At 43.8% G+C, this 20,157-nt stretch overlaps 1 protein-coding gene across 2 annotated transcripts; it reads left to right on the forward strand.

The window, feature by feature from the left end:
- Window positions 1–1,050: 1,050 nt before the first annotated feature.
- Window positions 1,051–17,892, forward strand: tk1 (thymidine kinase 1, soluble). 2 transcript variants are annotated; one of them, XR_010977580.1, is made up of 8 exons: window positions 1,051–1,299; window positions 1,583–1,614; window positions 3,471–3,584; window positions 8,633–8,726; window positions 9,766–9,855; window positions 14,226–14,345; window positions 15,537–15,783; window positions 16,161–16,245. XR_010977580.1 is itself a non-coding variant. In XM_068058373.1 (7 exons), exons 1-7 carry the CDS (start codon window positions 1,237–1,239, stop codon window positions 16,365–16,367), a joined length of 720 nt encoding a protein of 239 aa, XP_067914474.1. In that variant the 5' UTR covers window positions 1,051–1,236; the 3' UTR covers window positions 16,368–17,892. The 2 variants fall into 2 exon arrangements, 1 of the variants encoding a protein (XP_067914474.1); XM_068058373.1 differs by lacking the exon at window positions 15,537–15,783 and having other exon boundaries at window positions 16,161–17,892.
- The last annotated feature ends 2,265 nt before the right edge of the window (window positions 17,893–20,157 follow it).

Here is a 20,157-nt window from a genome sequence, read left to right on the forward strand (position 1 = left end):
GAGACAAGGAGGCCAAAGAAGATAAATAAGTTATTGTTTGCCTTTGCTCCATGACCTTTTGGTCAGCTATGTGGCCTTGTCCAATCTACACCTTCTCCTTTGTTATCTCTTGCCCCGCCCCCAGCCCACTTGCTTATAACCTGTGACTTTTCTAATATTTGTCAGTTCCGAAGAAGGGTCACTGACCCGAAACGTTAACTCTGCTTCTCTTTTCACAGATGCTGCCAGACCTGCTGAGTGGTTCCAGCATTTCTTGTTTTTATTGCAGATTTCCAGCATCCGCAGTATTTTGCTTTTATTAAGATAAATAAGTTGTTGTTTTAGACATGGGAAATAATGTCAATATTTAATTTGTTGAGTTTCCTTTAGTTTAGTTTAGAGATACAGCACTGAAACAGGCCCTTCGGCCCACCGAGTCTGTGCCGACCATCAACCACCCATTTATACTAATCCTACACTAATCCCAATTTCCTACCGCATCCCCACCTGTCCCTATATTTCCCTACCACCTACCTATACTAGGGGCAATTTATAATAGCCAATTAACCTATCAACCTGCAAGTCTTTTGGCATGTGGGAGGAAACCGGAGCACCCGGAGGAAACCCACGCAGACACAGGGAGAACTTGCAAACTCCACACAGGCAGTACCCAGAATTGAACCCGGGTCGCTGGAGCTGTGAGGCTGCGGTGCTAACCACTGCGCCACTGTGCCGCCCCATCTTCATGGGTTTTATCAGTTGTGTCCCTCTATAAAGGAGGCAATTTTGATTAATAACACTGAGGCAACCCAGTGTCTCCTGATTGTTTTTTTAATGAAAAGAGTAGATGCTGGTGGACTTTCTGGGACTGGGCACATAGGGGATGGTGTAAATAATATTTAATTTGTTTCTTTGATTTAGTTTTCTATTTTGTTGTACACTTTAGTTGGATGACACTTCGTGTTTTCAGTTTAAAAGAGTCGATGTCAGTGCAGTTAATTCTGCTGGCTGGATACAGTCACATGTGATACTTCACGAGCTGACGCAATTTTAGCGCGGTGGGAAATTTAAACACTTCCGTCTCTCTTTAGTGTTGCCTCGCTTTTCGGCCAGCTCTTTGTCTCCCTTCTAGATTTGACTTTTACTTTTTCCTGGGGAGGGAGAATCTTATTTTTTTTTTGTTGTTGCGATCTTTAACCCTATTTGTGTAAGTTTCTTTCTATTGGTTTAGATATTTATATTTTATTTTCTGATACAATGAACAGTTTGTACCCAGAAATCTCGCTCTCATCTCCCCGCAAAGTGAAGGGTCAAATTCAGGTAAGAAAAAAAAATACAATTCTTTAGAATAATTAAATACTCAGACGAATCTCCCAACGGTGGTCTCCAGCCTAGTTAGTGTTTGGAATTGTTTTTCAATCAAAGTGGCAAAGATGCAGAATCTGACTTTTGGTAAATTTGGTGTGTGGTTTCTTTTTGTTACATTATTTCTGCAATAAATTTAATTATAATGTTTCTGATCCCACTTCCTGCCTGCTTAAAAGGCGCCAATTATAACATTCAGCCAATTGATCTTAAGGGTGTTTCTTTTTGCAATTTACAGATCATCTTCGGACCGATGTTCTCGGGGAAAAGGTAACAAATTTAACATTTCCCTGTCTTTTTATTTTAGAAACAAAAGTTGTGTCTGGGTGATGGGCTGTGAGTTTGCTGGTAAAATCCTTGCAGTTGTTTGGCGCGAACTCTCCTTCCGCCCGTCTCTGTCTGAACTCCGCAAACTGCTGATGAAGTTTCAGATCCGCTTCCAGCAACACTAATAGACTTTTAGTTCATTGTCTTTTTATTCCCACTTTTCCCCATCCGGTCCTGGGACGTTCCCGCGATTTCTCTTCCGGGTATTCGCCCCTTTTAAGTCAGTGCTTGGAAATAATTTCAATAAATATTTCAAATTAGCCTAGTAACTCGGTCAAAGCTGCTGCCAGTATCTTTCAAAGGCTTCATTTGCATTGATATGTCACCTACATTTTAGTAGTCCCAAAAGAAGCTTTTATAAATTCTTTCTATCTGTAACTGAAGCGTAATTAACAACAACGACTTATATTTATATAACGCCTTTAAATTAATAAAACATTCCAAGGTGCTTCAGAGGGGCATTATAAAATAAAATTTGACACCGAGCCATGTAAGGTATTGGGATAGGTGTCCAAAAGCTTAGTTAAAGAGGTAGGCTTAAAGAGTGTCTTAAAGGAGAGTAGAGGCACAGAGAGGTTTAAGGAGCAAATTTCAGAGCTTAGGGCCTAGGCAGCTGAAGGCGTGGCCACCAAAGGTGGAGTAATTAAAATGGAGGATGTTCGAGAGTCCAGAATTAGCTGAGCACCGATATCGTGAGAGGAGATTATCGAGATAGGGAGGGAAAAGCCCATGGAGGGATTTGAAAACCGGGCATAGAATTTTAAAATTGAGGTGGTGTTTAACCAGGAGCCATTGTAGTACTGTGAGCACAGTGGTGACAGGTGGACAAGAAGGGTCACTGACTTGAAACATTAACTCTGCTTCTTTCTCCACAGATGCTGCCAGACCCGCTGAGTATTTCCAGCATTTCTTATTTTTATTACAGGTGAACAGGTATTTGGTACGAGTTAAGACATGGGATGCAGAGTTCTTCATGACCTCAAGTTTACAGAGGGTAGAATGTGGGAGGCCAACCAGGAGTGCATTGGAGTAATCAAGTCTAGAGGTAGCAAAGGCATGGCTGAGGGCTTCAGAAAAGTTGAGGTGACAGGTGATGTTACGGAGGTGGAAATAGGTGGTCTTGGTGAGGGTGCAGACATGTGGTTGAAAGCTCATCTGTGGGTCAAATATGACACCAAGGTTACAAACAGTTTGGTTAAGCTTCAGGGAGAGGGATGGAATCAGTGGCAAGGGAATGGATTTTTGGTGTGGAACAAAAACAATGGCTTCAGTCTTCCCAATATTTAATTGGAGGAAATTTCTGCTCATCCAGTACTGGATGTTGGATAAGCAGTCTGATAATTTAGAGACGAAGGAGGGGTCGAGAGAGGTGGCAGTGAAGTAGAGTTGGGTGTCATCAATGTATGTGTGGAAACTGACATTGTGTTTCCAGAAGATGTTGCTGAGGGGCAGAATGCGGATGAGAAATAGGAGGGGACCAGGGATAGATCTTTATGGGACACCAGAGCTAACCAACCCACCTTGGTTAACTAATTCTTATACACCTTGCTACAGACAATGAACACTTGATAGCAGAAGATGGCTAGCATCCATAGAACTATACTCCAGTATGGATCAGTACCTTTTAGAAGTGAGGAGGAGAATTGAGAACATATACTGGTCTCTAAGCAGCAAAGGATACTTGTCTACTTTTTTGGCAAAAGCACAGAAGTTTCCAATACCAATGCATAACAAGTGGGAAGGTGATGCAACTTTGCAACACGTGCATCTGACTGAAATCTAATTTGTCTCTCTGACAGCACAGAGCTGATGCGCCGGGTGAGAAGGTTTCAGATTGCTCAATATGACTGTCTTGTCATAAAGTATGCAAAGGACATTCGATACAGTAAGGAAGACCTGGCTACACATGACAAGTGAGTATTGAGTGCAGTCTCATTACTAGGAGTTGCAGCACACTGTGGCTAAGTGAATACTACAATCTGTATTATACCTGTGCTCGTATTGTTACTATCTAAACATGAACAAAGTAAAAGTTTACAGTCAATTAGAGCTTATTTTATAATGTCCCTTGTAAATAACAAAGCACTTACTGTTAATGGTCTTGCTATGACTTTTCTGACCAATAATTCCTCTGATCCTGATTGGCACTTCCTTAAGTACAGAGTTCTCACTTTATATCTGCCCTCACACCAAGTAGTCCACACAAAGTCAGATGATGTGCTTCTGTGTCCTTTTGTTTTCTGACTGGACAGGAAGCCATGGGCTTGACTTCTGACCTCCATGTTTGGAGATTAGCTAGCTGAGTTGCCATTTAACCAGCTACTTCCCTCCAAATGAGTGTTGCCAGAAGATGTCTCCGCTGTCTTCCAAGGAATAGCAGTAATGAGTGTGAAAGTTCAGGGATATTTAAAAGGCTTTCACTGCCTCAAATTTCTGTGGTGTGTGGAATGTGCTGATGTGGAAAGATGCTGTATCTTTTCCATGTAGTTATCTCTGAAGCTTCCCCCTAAGTGTCTATCGTTGACCCCCCCCCTTCTCTTCATCTACACACTGCCCCTTGGTGATATCATCCAGCGACCTCGAGTTAGGTTCCACAATTTCCTCCAGTTTAACGTTGGTGAGACCAAAGCCATCGTCTTTGGCCCCCACCACAAACTCTGTACTCTTGTGTTACAACCTTAGTGAGACAGTTAACGTTAAGATACGAGATATGAACCCCCAAACCAGTTTAAAGAATTTAAAGACAAGACTTCATGTTTTAAGACTTTTTATAATAGGTAAACTAAAAGAAATCCCATTAACTAAATAGTGCTTTGTAAGTAGCTGATGCCCCAAAGTACAAAGAAAGGTATTTATTTATTAAAACACTTGAAAACCTCATACCACACTTGTATGTTACACCGTCTTTCTTGGTGGTGAAATCTTGTGATTAAAGTCCCAAACTCCTCCCAGTTGCAATGGGTTGGATCTCCCAGACCTTTCTCAAAGTCAATGTCCTCTTCACTGACTTCTCCAAGCACTTTTGACCTGGATGTCAAGTAAAGCGATTTCAGATGATCCTGTTGGTCTTTTACTTCTCTGCAAGCCTCAACTTTCAAAACAGATTCAAGTCTTTGCAGCCTTTTGCTGTATCAGTCTTCTCAGAGCAGGTGTTTCCTGTCTCTCTCCCTTGAGGCTACCACTGCTAGTCGTCTTGCTTACAGCCTGTTGACATCCTGAAATTCTGTTGAATTTATCTGGAATCAAAAGTCAGTAGCCCATTGTCCTTTTCCAATATGCAAAGTCCACAAGTCTGGCTACAGCAGAGCCACCTGGCTTTCCATAGCTTTTTTCCAGGTGTTAGCAGCTGCCATGCATATTTGCATCCTTGTATCAATGACTCCTCGTTTATGATCTGAAAGTCTGGGAGGGTGAAACCCATTGTTGTTCAGGTGTTACACTCCTACAGTCTCTGCTTTTCAAAAAAGTCTTTAATCTGGGTTCTCTGTTTTCCTAGTAACCAAGATTTGTGTCTTATCTTTAAGCAGAGTTGATGTGAGGTCACCCTGACTTCTGACTCCATCTTAAACTTGTTACAAAGTCCAGCATTCTTTTTGTCTCCCTCCCCCAGCCACTGATTGAAACAGATTGTTCACAACCTTGGTGCAATACTTAACCCCAAGCTGAGATTCTGACCCCACATCCACTTCATCCTAAAGACCACCCCAATCCACCTCTAACACTGCCAGCCTTCAACCATGCTTAGACCTGCCACTGAGATATTATGTATGCCTTTGTCATCTCCATATTTAACTATTCTCTCTTGGCCAGCCTCCCATCATCTGCACTCTAAGCTTCAGCTCACCCAAAACTCCTATCCTCAATTTCCACTCGCCTATCAGCCCTGTCCTCGCTGACCTGCATTGACTCTCCATTCTGTAATGTCTCAATTTAAAATGTTAATTCTTGCGTTCAAGTCTCTTCGTGGCCCCTCCCCTCCCTATCTTTAGTGTCCTCCAGGTCTGCAAACAACCCTCCCAATGCCAGAACTCTCCATGCCTCCAACTCTGGCCTCGTCCATCCTTCCCTCCCTTTGCTCAATCATTAGTGGCCATGCCTTCAGCTGTCTTGGCCCTGCGTTATGGAATTACTTTCCTAAATACCTCCCTCTCTTTTAAGGCCCTCTTTAAAACACTTCTTTGAGCAAGCTTTTTGTTACCCCTCCTAATACCTCTCTCTTTGGCTTGGCATCTACTTTTGTCTGAAGTGCCTTGGGATATTTTATTACATTAAGTCCATTTATATAAATGCAACTTATGGTTGTTTGTTAATCGCTTTATTTGTGTAACTAACCTGTGAAGTTAATCTGTGAGCTGGGAATGGTCAAATTCAGTATCCGATTTTAAGCAATACCCCATGCTGTTACCACTAATGGATTTGTAAGTCGGTAGTTTCACAGTAACAAATGGAACAGACTAAAATAAAATGCCAGACATAGAAGTGAGATATTGACCTTATTAGCCAAGAATGCACTGGATATCATTCAAAAAGAACTATTTTTACTGGTGGCCAATAAAAGAACTAGTGATCAAAGCAAAAAGGTACTGTCTCAACTCTTCTTTGTAATTTATACAAGTTAATATGCACTGAGAATTGACCATTTTCTCTTCATAATTTTTAGCTCCAACTGTATAGATCTTGTCTTGACACAGCCCCCTGAGATTCTTGTGTTTTAGTGTGGCTGGAAGCCTTTACTAATTCTGCCACATTATGCCCCTTTTTTCTTACTCTGTTCCTATGAATTATTTTGGTAATCAGGAATGTTTAGCTCCCAGTTTTGCCCTCGCCTAAGCCTCATCTTTGTCAATGCTATTCTATCATAACCCCATAACACTTTGTTTCTAGCTCATCAATCTTAATCTTATGTGTAATACTTTGTACTCGAACTGAACACTCCTATATTCATTCATCCCTCCCTCATTGTTCATAAATCTGTCTCTTTTCTTGTCTGTTTTACTCACTGTTTTCTTTCCTCATCTTGTTCGTTCCTTCCCCTGCCGCAGTTTAAACCCTCCTTTACAGTACTAGTTTCCCAGCGAGGTCATTGACCCTAACTTGCTCAAATGAAGCCTGTCCACATCTGCCTTTGAACTGGTCCCAGTGTCATTTTTAAAAAAAAATTCATTCATGGGATGTGGGCGTCGCTGGCTATGCCAGCCTTTATTGCCCTTGAGAAGGTGGTGGTGAGCTGCTGCCTTGAACTGCTGCAGTCCATTTGGGGTAGGTATACCCACAGTGCTGTTAGGAAGGGAGTTCCAGGATTTTGACCCAACAACAGTGAAGGAACGGTGATATAGATCCAAGTCAGGATGGTATGTGGCTTGGAGGGGAACTTGCAGGTGGTGGTGTTCCCATGTATTTGCTGCCCTCGTCCTTCTAGTTGGTAGAGGTCGCGGGTTTGGAAGGTGCTGTCTAAGGAGCCTTGGTGCATTGCTGCAGTGCATCTTGTAGATGGTACACACTGCTGCCACTGTATGTCGGTGGTGGAGCGAGTGAATGTTTGTGGATGGGATGCCAATCAAGCGGGCTGCTTTGTCCTGGATGGTGTCGAGCTTCTTGAGTGTTGTTGGAGCTGCACCCATCCAGGCAAGTGGAGAGTATTCCATCACACTCCTGACTGGGTGGCGCAGTGGTTAGCACCTCCGCCTCACAGCTCCAGCGACCCGGGTTCAGTTCTGGGTACTGCCTGTGTGGAGTTTGCAAGTTCTCCCTGTGTCTGCAAGTTCTCCCTGTGTCTGCGTGGGTTTCCTCCGGGTGCTCCGGTTTCCTCGCACATGCCAAAGACTTGCTGGTTGATAGGTTAATTGGCCATTATAAATTGCCCCTAGTATAGGTAGGTGGTAGGGAAATATAGGGGCAGGTGGGGATGTGGTAGGAATATGAAATTAGTATAAATGGATGGTTGATGGTCGGCACAGACTCGGTGGCCGAAGGGCCTGTTTCAGTGCTGTATCTCTAAACTTAAACTAAACTAAAACTTGTGCCTTGTTGCAATCTGCTATCTGAGACCTTCCTTCCCAAACATCTCTCCAGCCATTCATTTAGCTCCCTTATTTTACTGTCCCTATACTGAATAGCAATCAACACTGGAAATAACCTGGCAGGTCCAGCTCTTCAATCCATCTCCTAATTGCTGAAGTTCCCCATGCAGGATCCCAGTTGTTTCTTCCTGCATTATTGAATCACTGTTTCCCTGACCTCAAATCTTGCAGTTCTTTGATTTCCCTTACTCAGGCTATTATCAGACAACACACCATTCAGGAGTCTTGTGACTTTCAAGCCTTCTATTACTACTGAATTTATGTCCTCCCTGTGTGACAGTAAACTGCTCGATCGGTGCTGTGGTTTTGCTCATGGCTGCTCTCCTTGTTATGTTTGTCAATTTAACACACTCAGGAGATGTCTACATTGCCTTTCATCTAGTCTCCTAACCCAATGGATGGTCACCCACCACTTGGAACCTTTCAATCTTCCAAATGTGATCGGGCGACCAGCTGCTTCTGAGCTCGACTGCAAGCAGTCAGAGACACTTGCAAACACGACCATCACATGGGGACACAAAGCGTCCGGGACCACCATATCGTGCAAGCTTCGCATGTCAAAGGTTCCAGCTGTCCATTTCCTTGGGTGGCAAACACTAATAATTCAAGGCAATTGTAGAAACGTTTACACCACATATTTGGTATTTTCTACCTGTTTTTTTTTTTAAACGCTGCTATAAATCTAAACTGAAGTGGGCCTGAATTCTGAATTGGTTGCTACGCTGATTGTGCATCTTTGTAATTTGTCATCCTATATTTGGCATATTGAGTTTGTTGGGATGCACTGCACAGTTTTGAATTAAGATTGTTGATGTGATGTCCCGTTAGGCCAGAGCTTCCATTTGTGAACCCTGCTGACGTTTTGCTCTTCTATCTCTCAGGTTTACAATGAAGGCAGTTCCTGCGACAAAGCTGAGTGAAGTTCGTCAAGAAGCGTTGAAATGTGCAGTTATCGGAATTGATGAAGGACAGTTTGTAAGTGTGGCCCTTCATGCTCACTTTACTGTGTTACGAAATCTGTTCAGTGTTTGTATTGAATGCTGATCCCTAGATGAATCTCTTTTTCAATCTATTAAGAAACTTGGAGTAGAAAATCTTACTGTTTTCAAGCTTTTAAAGGAACTGTAAAGGTGCTCCCGCATGTTGGTATATGATACCTCCAGGTATCTTCCCTAAGTGTGAACCTAGTAGTGATTTCTAGGCTATTCGACTTTGTGAGATATCACTGTAGAATCTGATTCTACTCACACCTGATATCTAAAACACTTTTTTTTAAAATTCTCTCATGGGACATGGGCGTCACTGGCAAGACCAGCAGTTGATGCCCAACCCTAATTGCCCTTGACAATTGAGTGACTTGCTAGGCTGTTTCAGCTGGCAGTTCAGAGTCAACCACATTGCTGCAGGTTTGGAGTCACATCTCGGCCAGACTGGGTGAGGATGGCAGATTTCCTTCCCTAAAGGACATGAGTGAAGCAGTTGGGTTTTTAAGACAATCGGTTATGTTTTCATGGCATCATTATTGAGACTAGCTTTCAGTTCCAGATTTTTATTAATTAATTGAATCTAAATCCCTCCAGCTGCCACGGTGGATTAGAACATTAGCCTGGGCCTCTGGATTACTAGTTTAGTGACATTACCACTATACACCACCTCCCCTTTATCCAGCTGTGCTCTTCACCTGATTTCATTTCCCGGCCCCCATCAGTACCCCCTTCCCAGATCCCTAGTTTAGGGACACTGAAGCTGTTGTAACACTTTCCATAGCTCAGAGCAGTACATTTACCTACTGAGCTATTAGTGATATCCATTCACTGCCCATTGTATGAGGTTCCCATGGACTTAGAGGCTGAAAATGGGTTTGATTACTCCTGTGCAAAGTGCCTTGGGATGTTTTCCTATGTTAATGGTGCTATTGTAAGGGCAACTTGTTGATTGCCTGGCCTAATTCTTTATGAATCTGAGCAAAGATGGTGGTTAGGAACATAACTTTGAAGTTCGTCTATCTCTCTAGTTTCCAGACTGTGTCGAATTTGCCGAGGAAATGGCTAACAAAGAAAAAACTGTGATTGTAGCGGCACTGGATGGAACTTTCCAAAGGAAAGTAGGTACAGCCCATGAGAAAAAGGATACGAACTGCATGTAGTGGACCCAAATGAGTATATTTTATTCAGATTGTGTGGTGCCTGTCCAATATTATAGCCACATCTTTTACAAGAACCAAATTGCATTCAGTTTATTTAGCCTTAGACAAAAAAGCAATGCTTTTTATGGAATATACTGTGTAACCACTTAAGAATTTCCGTTGAGTTCCTGACCTTCCCCACACTTTCAAATAGAGGTTAGGTACCTTCCCATTGGAAGTGTTGTCATGGAGTCGTACGGCATAGAAACAGGCCCTTCGGCCCACCGCGTCCATGCTGACCATAATGCCTATCTATACTAATCCCACCTGCCTGCATTAATTCCAAATCCCTCTATGCCTTGCTCATTCAAGTACCTGTCCAGGTGCCTCTTAAATGTTGCTACTATTCCTGCCTCCACCACCACCTCAGGCAACTCATTCCAGATACCCACTAATCTTTGTGTGAAAAATTTATGCCTTTGATCCCCTTTAAACCTCCTCCCTCTCGCCTTAAATCTACGCCCTCTGGTTTTAGTCACCCATACCATGGTAAACAGACTCTGACTATCTATCATATCTATGCCTCTCATAATTTTATATACCTCTATCATGTCCCCTCTCAGCCTCCTTCGCTCCAGGGAAAACTGACCCAGCCTATCCAATCTCTCTTCATAACTCAAGCCCTCCAAACCAGGCAACATCCTTGTGAATCTTGTCTGCACCCTCTGTAGCTTAATTACATCTTTCCTGTAGTGCAGCGACCAGAACTGCACACAGTACTCCAAACGCTGCCTAACCAACGTTATGTACAACTGTAACATGATGTCCCAACTCTTGTACTCAATGCCTCGGCTGATGAAGGCAAGCATGCCATATGCCTTCTTCACCACCCTGTCTACCTGTGTTGTCACTTTCAGGGAACTATGTACTTGCATCCCAACAGAGGGCCCAGCACTGATCCCTGCGGCACACCACTGGTCACCGGCCTCCAATCTGAAAAACAACCCTCCACTATCACCTTCTGCCTCCTATCACCAAGCCAATTTTGTATCCAATTGGCTAGCTCACCCTGGATCCCATGTGTTCAAACCTTCCGGACCAGCCTACCATGCTGGACCTTGTCAAAGACCTTGCTAAAATCCATGTAGACAACGTCCACCGCCCTGCCCTCGTCAATCCTGTTGGTCACCTCCTCAAAAAACTCAATCAAATTCGTGAGACATGATTTCCCACGCACAAAGCCATGCTGACTATCCCTAATCAGACCATGCCTTTCCAAATGCATATAAATCCTGTCTCTCAGAATCCCTTCCAATAACTTTCCCACCACTGATGTAAGGCTCACTGGCCTGTAGTTCCCTGGCTTATCCCTGCCGACCTTCTTAAATAAAGGCACAACATTAGCTATCCTTCAGTCTTCCGGTACCTCACCCGTGGCTAACGATGATACAAAAATCTCTGCCAGGGCCCCAGCAATCTCCTCCCTTGCTTCCCATAGCATCCTAGGATACACCTGGTCAGGCCCTGGGCATTTATCCACTTTAATGTGCTTCAAAACCTCCAACACCTCCTCCTTTGTAATGTTGTTATGCTCCAGGATGTTGCTGTTCCCTCCCTTGAACTCACTAGCTTCCATGACCACCTCCATGGTGAATACAGACGAGAAATATTCATTTAAGACCTCGCCCATTTTTCGTGGCTCCACACATAGATTACCACACTGATCCTTAAGGGGACCTACTCTCTCCCTAGCTACCCTTTTACTCTTAATATACTTATAGAATCTTTTAGGATTCTCTTTTATCTTATCTGCCAGGGAAATCTCTTGGCCCATTTTTGCCCTCCTAATTTCCTCCTTAAGTGTACTCCTACATCCCCTATACTCCTCGAGGGACTCTCTTTATCCCAGCTGCCTATACCTGACATATGCCTCCTTCTTTGTCCTGACCAGACCCTCAATGTCCCTCGTCAACCAAGGTTCCCTAAACTGGCCAGCCTTGCCCTTCAATCTAACAGGAACATGCCAGCCCTGAACTCTTCCTATTTCACTTTTAAAAGCCTCCCACTTGCCAGATGTCCCTTTACCTGTAAACAGCCTCTCCCAATCAACTTTTGAGAGTTCCTGTCTGATGCCATCGAAATTAGCCTCCCCCCAATTTAGGACTTCAACTTGAGGACCAGTCCTATCCTTTTCCATAACTATCTTGAAGCTAATAGAGTTATGGTCACTGGTCCCAAAGTGCTCCCCCACTAACACATCAACCACCTGCCCAGCCTCATTTCCGAAGAGGGGTTTGAGTGTAGCCCCTTCTCTAGTAGAGCCACCCACATACTGCTTCAGAAAACTATCCTGGACACACTTAACAAATTCTTCCCTATCTGATCCCTTAGCACTAAGGCAGTCCCAGTCAATGTTAGGGAAGTTAAAATCACCTACTATTACAACCCTATAATGTCGACAGTGCTATCAAGTGGCACTTGCTCAGCAATAGCCTGTTCAGTGACGCTCAGTTTGGGTTCCGCCAAGGCCACTCAGCTCCTGACTTCATTACAGCCTTTGCCCAGACATGGACAAAAGAGCTGAACGACAGAGGTAAGGTGAGAATGACTGCCCTTGACATCAAGGCAGCATTTGACCGAGTATGGCATCAAGGAGCCCTAGCAAAACTGGAGTCAATGAGAGTCAGGGGGAAAACTCTCCACTGGTTGGAGCCATACCTAGCACAAAGGAAGATGGTTGTGGTTGTTGGAGGTCAATCATCTCCGATCCAAGGCATCACTGCAGGAGTTCCTCAGGGTAGTGTCCTGGGCCCAACCAACTTTAGCTGCTTCATAATGACCTTCCCACCATCATAAGGTCAGAAGTGGGGATGTTCACTGATGATTGCACAATGTTCAGCACCATTTGCAACTCCTCAGATACTGAAGCAGTCTGTGTAAAAATGCAGCAAGACCTGGACAACATTCAAAGCTTGGACTGGTAAGTGGCAAGTAACATTCACGCCACACAAGTGCCAGGCAATGACCATCTCCAGCAAGAGAATCCAACCATTTCCTTTAATGTTCAAGGGCGTTGCCCTCGCTGAATCCTCAACTATCAACATCCTGGGGGTTACCATTGACCCGAAACTGAACTGGACCAGCCACATAAATACTGCGGCTACTCTCTCCACCACCACCGATGCACAGTGGCAGCAGTGTGTACCATCTACAAGATGCACTGCAGCAACTCACCAAGGCTCCTTCAACAGCATCTTCCAAACCTGCGACCTCTACCACCTAGAAGGACAAGGGCAGCAGATGCTTGGGAACACCACCACCTGCAAGTTCCCCTCCAAGTCACACAATCCTGACTTGGAACTATATCGCTGTTCCTTCGCTATCGCTGGGTCAAAATCCTGGAACTCTCTTCCTTCCTAACACCCAAGGACTGCAGTGGTTCAAGAAGGCAGCTCACCACCATTTTCTCAAGGGTAATTAGGGATGGGCAATAAATGCTGGCCTAACCAGCGACTCCTGCATTCCATGAATGAATAATATATAAAAAAAAAAGATTGAGGGGAGTGGTTTTATTACTGCAGGCACTGTAAACACATCACTGACTCACCTCAACCCAAAAGTAGCATTGTTGAGGTAGGTGGGGGCAGTGACAAGCATCTTATTTAAAACAAATTCAGGATAAGTAGTGGTGAAATGAAAATCATAGAACCATACCACATTGAGGGAAGGCAGTTGACCCACTGAGCCTGTGCCAGCTCTTTGAATGGCCTACCAATTAGTACCACTCCTCTGCACTTTCCCAATGACCTTGAATTTTTGTTCCTTTTGAGTAAATATCCAATTCACTTTTGAAAATTGATATTGAATCTGCTTCCACTACCTTTCCAGGCGGTGTATTCCAGATCATCATAACTTGCTGCATGAAAATATTCTCATCTCCCCTTGAGTCTTTTGCCAGTCACCTTTAAATCTGTGTCCTCTGTTACTGACCCTCTTGCCAGTGGAAAATAGTTTCTCTCTCTATCTACTCTATCCAAACACCTCATGATATAAATGTCCCTTTAAAATTCTTTTTTGCCCAGGAGAACAATTTCAGCTTAACTAACTCTCTCCACCTAATAAAATTTCTTCATCCTTGATACAATTCTGGTAAATCTGCTCTACCACATTCACTGCCTGCTCCATGACACCGGAAACCTAAAGTCCTGAAATAAACTGCTGGGAAATATCATTCCTAATTGCAGTGGGAGGAAGGAAACTGAATGCTTGCTGTGAGGGGACGTTGTCACTTTAAAATGTGGCATAATTGTTTTTGGTATTGGATTCTGAGCAATTGTTTGTTTCTCTAGGCTTTTGGCAACATTTTGAATCTAGTTCCCTTGGCAGAGAGCGTAGTGAAACTGAGTGCTGTGTGCATGGAGTGCTACAGGGAGGCTGCGTATACGAAGAGACTGGGGACTGAAAAAGAGGTTTGTGTTTGTCTATCTTCTTCTCCCATTTCCCCCCCCCCCCCCCCTTTTTTTGTCATTTCTTTGCTCTCTCCACTTCCTGAAGACACAATTCCACAGATGTTAGGCACCAACTAGCATCTCGCCAATTGCCCACTCTTTGTGTGTGACCCTAGACAGTAAGTGTTGTAAATTGTGGCACCACTGCTAAGTGATCATGGCACTACCTGGCATCCATGTGTGTGTCAGTAGAGTTACCACTCCCAGTTTAGGGGCTAGGGCCAATTGTAATCCCTGAACCACCACCTCAGCTGAGATCCATTGCCTTGGCACAGGTGTGGGACCTATCTGATCTGTATGGCTCGATTCCAGGTTGTCAGACCTATTGAACCATTAAGGGAGCTGTAAGAGATTTGTTTGAATGGCAGTTCAGTTAAGTATGTATGTGACCAGCCCATAGCCTATAGCAGAGAGAAAACGAGTCCAGCCACAAATATCCTAATTATTCGGGGTGAGTCTAAATACAAGCAGCTTTAACTATGCGAGTGAAACCTGTGTGCATGGAATGGTGGTTAGCTAATTCTGTGGGTGAAGTTAGTTCCTTTTAAGCACATGTCAACAACAACTTGTATAGCATCTTTAATACAGGAAAAATGTTTCAAGGTGTTTCGCAGAGGTGTAATTAAAAAGAAACTGGACATAGAGCCAAAGCAAGAAGTTAGTAAGGGGTGAACAAGTGGTCATAATTGGAGGAAGAGAGTTGGGGGGGGGGGGGGAGAGAGATTATGGATTGAAGGTCTAGAGGAGGTTACAAAGCTGAAGGAAAGCTGTGAATGACAAGAAATTTTAAATTTGAGACTGGGGGCCAGTGTAGGTCGATGAGTACAAGGGTGATGGATGAGTGGGATCTTTTCCCATTGACAAGCAAATCCGGAGAAATTGTTAGACCCATTAGCCTTCTACTGGCTGAATATGGAGCAATGATTCCAGGTCCTGGGGGCATTGTGCCTTGATGGACTCTTGTCTTGGTCAGTTGGGCATTTGTGTAGCACCTTTCATGACCTCAGGATGACTCGAAGCACTTTACAGCCAATGAAGTACTTTTTGAAGTGTAGTCACTGTTGTAATGTAGGAAACATAGCAACCAATTTGTGCACAACAAGCTCCCACAAACAGCAATGTGATAATGACCAGATAATCTGTATCTTTTAGTGATGTTGGTTGAGGGATAAATACTGGCCAGGACATCAGGGATAACTCCCCTGCTCTTCAGAACATCACCATTGCATCTTTTGCATCCACCTGAGAGAGCAGATGAGACTTCGGTTTAATGTCTCATCCAAAAGACAGCACCTCCAACAGTGCAGCACTCTCTCTCAGTCCTGCAGTGGAGTGTCAGCCAAGATTGTTGTGCTCAAGTCTCTGGGATGGAACTTGAACCCACAGCCTTCTGACTCAGGTAAGAATGTTACCAACTGACCCAAGGCTGAGTCAAATAATATGTAAATCTCTCCCTCAAAAGTTTATGGATGCTGGGTCAACTGAAGTTTCTGTGACTGGAAACAATAGATTTTTGTCTGGTACTGGCATCAAGGAATATGGATCATCGGTGGGTAAATGGATTTGAGAAATAGATCAACCATGATCCAATGGAATGACGGAACAGACTTGAGGAGCTGAATGTCATTCTACATGGGACAGGAGTTGGCCAGTCACGTGAAACCTCTAACATAACTAATGATTTCTGCTTCAAGATTCTACGTATATTCAGTTCCTCAGAATCCTTTCTTCTCTCCCTTGCATGATTTGGTTCAATTACTTGTTTTGTCTCGACAGGTCGAAGTAATTGGTGGAACGGACATGTACCGAGCAACCTGTAGGCTCTGCTACTTTGCCAATGATAACCTGCTGGGAGTGGAGAGTAACAAGGAGAACAGTAGACAAGAGGAAACTCGTCGACCTGTAGCTTCAAAACACTTCGCCCACAGGGAAGATGGAAAATCACCAAGAAAACGCTTGCAAATCTGCAGTTCTAACTCCTGAAGTTAACCCTCCTCCTCCCCTCCTACACCCCACCCCACCCCACCACCTTCACACCCTCCTTCTCTAAAGCTGTTGACCTATTTTGGCTGTGGTTCCTCAGGCATAGACAGCTCTTCAGTACTTAGCCCCAAGCGATGGTCCCTTCTGCAATTCTGGGCAAGTTGTGAAAGCTGTTGAGATGTTGCCAACAAGGCTAATCCTGTCCTCTCCCTTCTTCCACACATGCACTTTCATTGGGGGCCTGAATGACATGCATCTCCTGACAGAATGGAAAAGTGAGCTGTGTTTAATCTCCTGATGACTGTTTAGCTGGAAAGCGCCATGTGTGAGCGAGGGGTGAGGACAACTTCGAGTTATGCTGTGATAGCTGTCACTGTTGGAAGTGCTGCCCGTATTTGTTCCCATAAAATTGGCCATTTTGATGAGCTAATGGTGGCCATGGAGATATGTAGCCAGCACCAATGTTTAACTTCGGGAACCTGAGGAACAGTTGCAATGCTATAGCACTTGATTAAAGTAGCACTGCATCTTTTTCTAATACTTGCAAACTGCAGCGTTCTTATTTATACTGATGGTACTATTTCAAACTCTGCAAAAAGCTGTTTTCCATCACTTCCGTTGCATTTTGACTGTGGCAGTGGTGCTGGCTGTCCTGTTGTCCCTTGCTCATTCTTTATGCATGAGTCTAGCCTCTGGTGGCCAGCAACCAAACTAAATTAGCCTTTCCCCTGCTGCCCACAATGAAAGCACCTTCCGCCGGGGTCACTAGAGTATGAACAGAATCTATGAAAATACCCTCCGTCTCCCAAAAAGGTGCTGCAGCAGTAGGGCTAAAGTTTTTTTTTTAAATGATTGATGTCTGTACTTTTTTAGTAGTTTTTTTTCTTAGTTTCTCAGTCTTGTTTATTAAAGTGGCCACATAGGAAATTTACAGCACAATTCAGTGGCCACAATCATCAATTACTGGCTCTGAAACAGTAACAAAAAAAAACTTCCACTCCCAAATGTGTTCTTTAGTTGGTATTCCAGTGCAGGTTAGTGTGACGGGATTCATTTATGTTGTTGCAAATAATTAACTTTGCAGCTAACTAACACTGCAGGACTGCCGTTTACTGGCATGTAGAATATTGGCGAGGGAAAGAAAAAATAAATGTTTTGTATTAACCACCATATTTATTTAACTGAGAAATCATTGCTGTAAGTGTTTAAATAGAAAAAGTTTTGTACTGGGTACATAAATTTTGAAGGCCATGGCTCCAAAGGCCATGAATTTTAAAACTGCTTTACTGCCATGTATCTGCATTCAGAGTTTATGTATTGGTGGTAATATGTTGCTGGTGATCTGAATGTTCAATAACAACTGTAAATGCTCAATATACTAACTCATTTTAGCACTGCCACTTCAATATAAACCATTACTCTTAAGATCTGTGTAATTTAAGATAAACCCAAGGACTTCTATCTCCTATGCATTTCTTTGTTTCATTTTGGCTACACTTTTTTTAAAATAAAGAATTCTTTCACAGCTTGTGGGTGTCGCTAGCTAGGCCAGCATTTATTGCCCATCCTTAATTACCCTTGAGAAGGTGGTACCGAGCTGCCTTCTTGAATCGTTGAGTCCATCTGGTGCAGATACACCCACAGTGCTGTTAGGGAGTTCGAGGATTTTGACTCCATGACAGTGAAGGAAAGGTGATATATTTCCAAATTAGGACAGTCTGTGGTTTTGGAGGGGAACTTGCAGGTGGTGGTGTTCCCATGTGTCTATTGCCCTTGTCCTTCAAGATGGTAGAAGTTGTGGGTTTGGAAGGTGCTGTCGAAGGAGGCTTGGTGAGTTGCTGCAGTGCATCTTGTAGATGGTACACACTGCTGTTACTGCACTAGTGGTGGATAGGGTGACTATCAAGTTGATGGTTTTATCCTGGATGGTGTCAAGCTTCTTGAGTGTTGTTGGAGCTGCGCGTATCCAGGCCAGTGGAGAGTATTCCATCACACTGCTGACTTGAGCCTTACAGATGATGGACAGGCATTGGGGAGTCAGGAGTGACTTACTCGCTGCAGAATTCCCAGCTTCTGACCTGCTGTTGTAACCACAGTATTTTATATGGCTGCTCCAATTAAGTTTCTGGTCAATGGTAACCCCCAGGCTGCTGCTGATGGGCGATTCAGTGATAATAGCTTTGAATGTCAAAGGGAGATAGTTAGATTCTCTCTTATTGAAGATGGTCATTGCCTGGCACAAATATTACTTGCTACTTAGTGGCCCAAGCTTTGGGTGTTGTCCCAGCCTTGCTGCATGTAGGCACAGACTTAGTATCTGAGGAGTCTTAAATGATGCTGAACACTAATCAGTGAACATCCCACTTTTTTTTTTTTTTTAAGAGATAAAGCACTGAAACAGGCCCTTCGGCCCACCGAGTCTGTGCCGACCATCAACCACCCATTTATATTAATCCTACACTAATCCCATATTCCTACCACATCCCCACCTGTCCCTATATTTTCCCTACCACCTACCTATACTAGGGGCAATTTATAATGGCCAATTTACCTATCAACCTGCAAGTCTTTGGCATGCGGGAGGAAACCCACGCAGACACAGGGAGAACTTGCAAACTCCACACAGGCAGTACCCAGAATTGAACCCGGGTCGCTGGAGCTGTGAGGCTGCGGTGCTAACCACTGCGCCGCCCAATGATGCTGCCCTTCTGACCTAATGCTGGAGGGAAGCTCATTAATGAAGCAGCTGAAGATGGTTAGGCCTTGGACACTACCCTAAGGAACTCCTGCAATGATGTCATTTGCAGTCTCTTCCCTATTGCTGAGTAAGTGCTGCTTGATAGCATTGGCAATGATACTTTCCATCACTTTGCTGATGATTGAGAGTAGTCTGCTGGGGCATTAATTAACAGGATTGGATTTATCCTTTTTTGTGGACAGGACATACCTGGCTAGCTTTCCACATTTAGATGCCAGTGTTGTAGATGTACTGGAACAGCTTGGGTAGGGGCACAGCTAGTTCTGGAGCACAAGTCTATTCCTTTACATACTTCGGTTTGATGCTCTTGCAGGAGTTCCTCAGGACAATGTCCCAGGCATAACCATCTTCAACTTCAAGGTCAGAAGTGGGGGATAAAAACAAAGTGGTGGAGAGATGAACACAGTTAATGGCTCCGGTTGATGACCTTTCACTTCTGACATCAATCCCACACTTGCCCTTTACGAGTTGGCCATCTGTTATGGTTTAACTTGCCCTAGTTTTCAGAAGTTTGAGCAGCCGTAATCCTATTCCTAGTGCCACTAAAGCACAAAACTGTCAAATTATCAAACTTACGCAGTGTGGGAAGTAGGACAAATGTTATGCTGGTGTAGTAAGGAATGCTTTTCAGATGAGGTACAGGGATGTTGGGAGAATTTAGAGTGGAATTAGGTGTACTCTGCCTTTACCAAGCTTAGGAGTGCTTGATATCACCAGATGCCCGAAATAAGAATTCCCATCCCAAGGACTAACATTTTGTAATGAGTGTAAGAAAATTAGTGCTCAAGCTTAACTTTGTTTTCTATTCCATAACTTATTCCTCCTAGAAGGTTTTGCTTGCATTTGCCACTTTTCTAACATTTTCATAATTCAGGCCTCTTGCCGTAGGGGTTCAGCCTCATGAACCTTCTGAGCTTGGAGGGGTCCTCTGTGCCAGCTTTGGGGTCTATTAAGGCAGTAACTGGCCTCTTCCTACACTGTGAAATGGTAAATTGGACATGGCTTTGGATGATTGTGTTAAACCTACTACTC

This window comes from Heterodontus francisci, chromosome 26, assembly GCF_036365525.1.
Source record: "Heterodontus francisci isolate sHetFra1 chromosome 26, sHetFra1.hap1, whole genome shotgun sequence".
Lineage (NCBI taxonomy): Eukaryota > Metazoa > Chordata > Chondrichthyes > Heterodontiformes > Heterodontidae > Heterodontus > Heterodontus francisci.

Coding starts and splice junctions, on each gene's coding strand:
- tk1 (XM_068058373.1), top strand. CDS start 1,237: ATGAACAGTTTGTACCCAGAAATCTCGCTCTCATCTCCCCGCAAAGTG. Junction 9,856..14,225: donor ATGGAACTTTCCAAAGGAAA/GTAGGTACAGCC, acceptor TTGTTTCTCTAG/GCTTTTGGCAACATTTTGAA. Junction 14,346..16,160: donor GACTGGGGACTGAAAAAGAG/GTTTGTGTTTGT, acceptor TTGTCTCGACAG/GTCGAAGTAATTGGTGGAAC.